This window comes from Haliaeetus leucocephalus, unplaced genomic scaffold, assembly GCF_000737465.1.
Source record: "Haliaeetus leucocephalus isolate CR32 unplaced genomic scaffold, Haliaeetus_leucocephalus-4.0 Scaffold165, whole genome shotgun sequence".
Taxonomy (NCBI): Eukaryota; Metazoa; Chordata; class Aves; order Accipitriformes; family Accipitridae; genus Haliaeetus; species Haliaeetus leucocephalus.
Window position 1 is genome coordinate 688,053 of NW_010972601.1, and position 3,057 is coordinate 691,109.

The window sequence follows — 3,057 nt, forward strand, 5'->3', positions numbered from 1 at the left end:
CCCCCCCAGGCCCACGCGCAGGACCCCGCACAGGCCACGCGGGTGGGGGTAGCCGTGGCGGACACCTTCGTCTGGCAGAGCCTGGCCTCGGTGGCCATCCCCGGCTTCACCATCAACCGCCTCTGCGCCGCCTCGCTGGCCCTGCTGGGCACCCTCACCCGCTGGCCCCTGCCCGTCCGCCGGTGGACCACCACTGCCCTGGGGCTGGCTGCCATCCCCCTCATCATCACCCCCATCGACAGGTAAGGGGGGGGGACACACAGAGGGACACCCCGTTAGGGACAAGCAGGTACCACAACCCCATCCCCACATCCCAGGCTGGAGGGATGGAATGCTGCTTCTCCCAGGGGAACTGGTCCCAGTATGGGCTAGGGGCTGAGTGGGTGGCGGGGGGGTCCTCATCCCAAAGGGGCTTTGCTGGGGTCTGGCTGGGACACGGCCCCGCAGGGATGGAGATTAGCAGGAGCCAGGCGCTGAGCCGGGGATTAGCGAGGTGAGGATGCCCTAAGCTTGGTTTTGGTAGGGCTGGGGCCTCGGAGACATTAGGGACAGCTCCAGCCAGCCCCCCGCCATCACAGCCAGTTAACTGCACCCCAGGGACCCCCCAGGACCCTGCTGACCCCCTCTCCCGCTGCAGGACTGTGGATTTCCTGATGGATTCCAGCCTCCGTAAGCTCTACAGGGCACCAGGAGAGCCCCCAGCCCCACACTGAATCCCCCCTGGTCTAGGGAAACTGAGGCACACTGCTGATTTTGGGGTGCTATGACCCATCTACTGTGAACCCTCACTCCGGTGACGTCGCTGGAGCGGCCACCCTGCCCTACGGCTGGTCCTAATAAACCATTTCAAGCCTGACCCCACGCTGGGTGATGTTTGGGTACCGCAGCCATGCCAGCACTGGCAGGGACCCATTGCCATGTCCCCTCCTGGGGGGGGACAGACATGGATCTGGCTGGGTCCCCAGCCCTGGGGGATCTCCACTGTGGGATGGGGGGGTCCCCACACTCCCAGAGCAGCCCTGAGCACCCCACCAGCATCCCCCAGGTCCTAGCTGGAACACCTCCATCCCTCCACAGCTACTACCAGCCTCATGGGACATCCTGGGGACTGGCCCCAAGGAGCTGCCATCATATCCAAGATCTTCTGTGGTGCCTCCATGGACCCAAATCCCCCCCAGACAGGAGGCACCAGCACCGTGGGCTGCAGTCATACCACTGCACGTAGAAGCCACATCTCCTAGTACCAGGAGGTACCACCAGGAGAGGTGGCTATCAGGTGTGGTGGCACAGCCCCAGCCCATGGTGGCATCCAGCTGGTACCACCAGGAGAAGCTATAGAGAAAAGAAAACCACCTTTTATTGGGGAGGAAGGGGGTCACTGGCTCACACCAAGCCCTACACCAGGCTGCGGTAGTCTGGACCCACCTCACCCCCTTTCTCCAGCTCCTTGGGGCCCAGGGTCCCCACCACGCTCTGCAGCTCGGCGTAGAAGGGACATTGCTGTCTTGGCCGCTGCCGTCCCTGCCGGCTCCTGCCCAGGCGCCAGGCGGCCAAGGCCAGCCCCAGCAGACCCCCCACCAGGACGGCTGCCATCAGGGTGCTGCCCACCAGGGCCAGCCCAGCCAGCAGGAACTTCTCCACTGTGAGGCATGGTGCTGGGGATGGCAAAGAAAAAACAAAACAAAACCCCAAAACAAAATAGGGGGTTCAGAGGTTACTTCAGCGCTTGGGACGGTGGGTTCAGGGCCACAAGGAGAGGGTTGGGGGTGTCTGCTCACCTTCATACCATGGTACCTTCTGCACCAGCAATGGTCCGACCGTCTCCCAGTGGAGTGTCCCCTCTCCCAGGAACCCTGTAGGAGGACATGGCCAATAGAGCCTGTCCCAGCCCTACAACTACCACCACCCCCCCTCCCAAGACCCCAAAACCATGTGTGGGGCCACCACATCCCAGCCCTGGTACCTGGCAGCTCTCTGGGGAGGGCGTCACCAGGGGGACAGCCGGTGTCACAGCAGTGGCACAGGGTGCTCCGAGAAGGGTCCTCTGCGTTGTGCCAGCTGGGAGGAGAGGACAGAGCTGAGGGGGTCTAGGGGTCCCCAGCCTCCACCACAAGACCCACATGGTGCCATGCCAGCAGGTCCCTCCAGGTCTTGGCCACCCCAGAGAAGATGTCCTCCAGGTGGCACCAAGCACCTCCCCAATTCATCCGTACCAGGAGGGAGCCAGGACTTGTAGTGGTGCCACCTGGCTACCACAGGAGAAGAGGTGGCATTCAGACCATGATGGAGTGGCTTGGTCCCCCAGATGGGTCCCCTTGACAAGTGGCTTCTAGTCCCAAAGCACCCACAGGTGCTCATATCCTGGGGCACTGACAGGGAGCCTGCACCAGGGGCTGATCTTACCTGGCTGTGGCTTGGCTGTAGAAGCAGGACCTGGCACCATGCTCCCAGGCACCGGCGGGACCCCATGCCGTCAAGAGGCAGTGCACGTAGATCTGTCAAGACACCAGCTGCCACCAGATCCTTCCTCAGGGACCCTGCTCTCTCCTCCCACCCAACCCTGTGGGGCTGAGACCACCCCAGCGGGGAGCAGGTTGTCCCAGGAGGGATGGTGCTTTGGGAGCACCAGGTCATCACCTGTAGGACCTCCATCCCACCACCAAGGACATCACCTGCAACTCACCTCCTCGGGCTCATCCTCCAGCATGGGGGCCAGGATGGTGAGCTGGAGGGCAGACCCCCCTCTCCAGTGCTGGACAGACATACTCCCCAACTTCTGCCCATGCAGGCACCTGAGGCAGGAGAGCAACACAGGGACATTCCCAGGCTGTTTCCAGGCACTGTTAGGAGGACTTGCAGGACCTCAGGGTGCCTGGAGCAGTGGTCCACACCTCCCACCCCATGGGCACTAACCCATGGCTGTTCACCACCGTGAAGACCCTCCTGGAGTGTCCCAACTGCTCCGAGCTGGTCCCATAGCACTGGTCCACGTGGATCTTCAGGGAGATGCCAGGACTGAAGTCAACTCTGGCCTCCAGGCGGATGGCAGAGCCAGGG

The 3,057-nt window shown here is 63.0% G+C and overlaps 1 protein-coding gene across 1 annotated transcript in view; it reads left to right on the forward strand.

Annotated features, from left to right (window-relative positions):
• Window positions 1-713, forward strand: part of MTFP1 (mitochondrial fission process 1) — a 2,194-nt gene extending 1,481 nt beyond the window's left edge. The window contains exons 2-3 of the mRNA XM_010563385.1: window positions 10-242; window positions 638-713. Of these exons, the coding sequence (XP_010561687.1) occupies window positions 10-242; window positions 638-713 (309 nt within the window). The remainder of the gene's footprint in view (window positions 1-9; window positions 243-637) is intronic.
• Window positions 714-3,057: the final 2,344 nt, after the last annotated feature.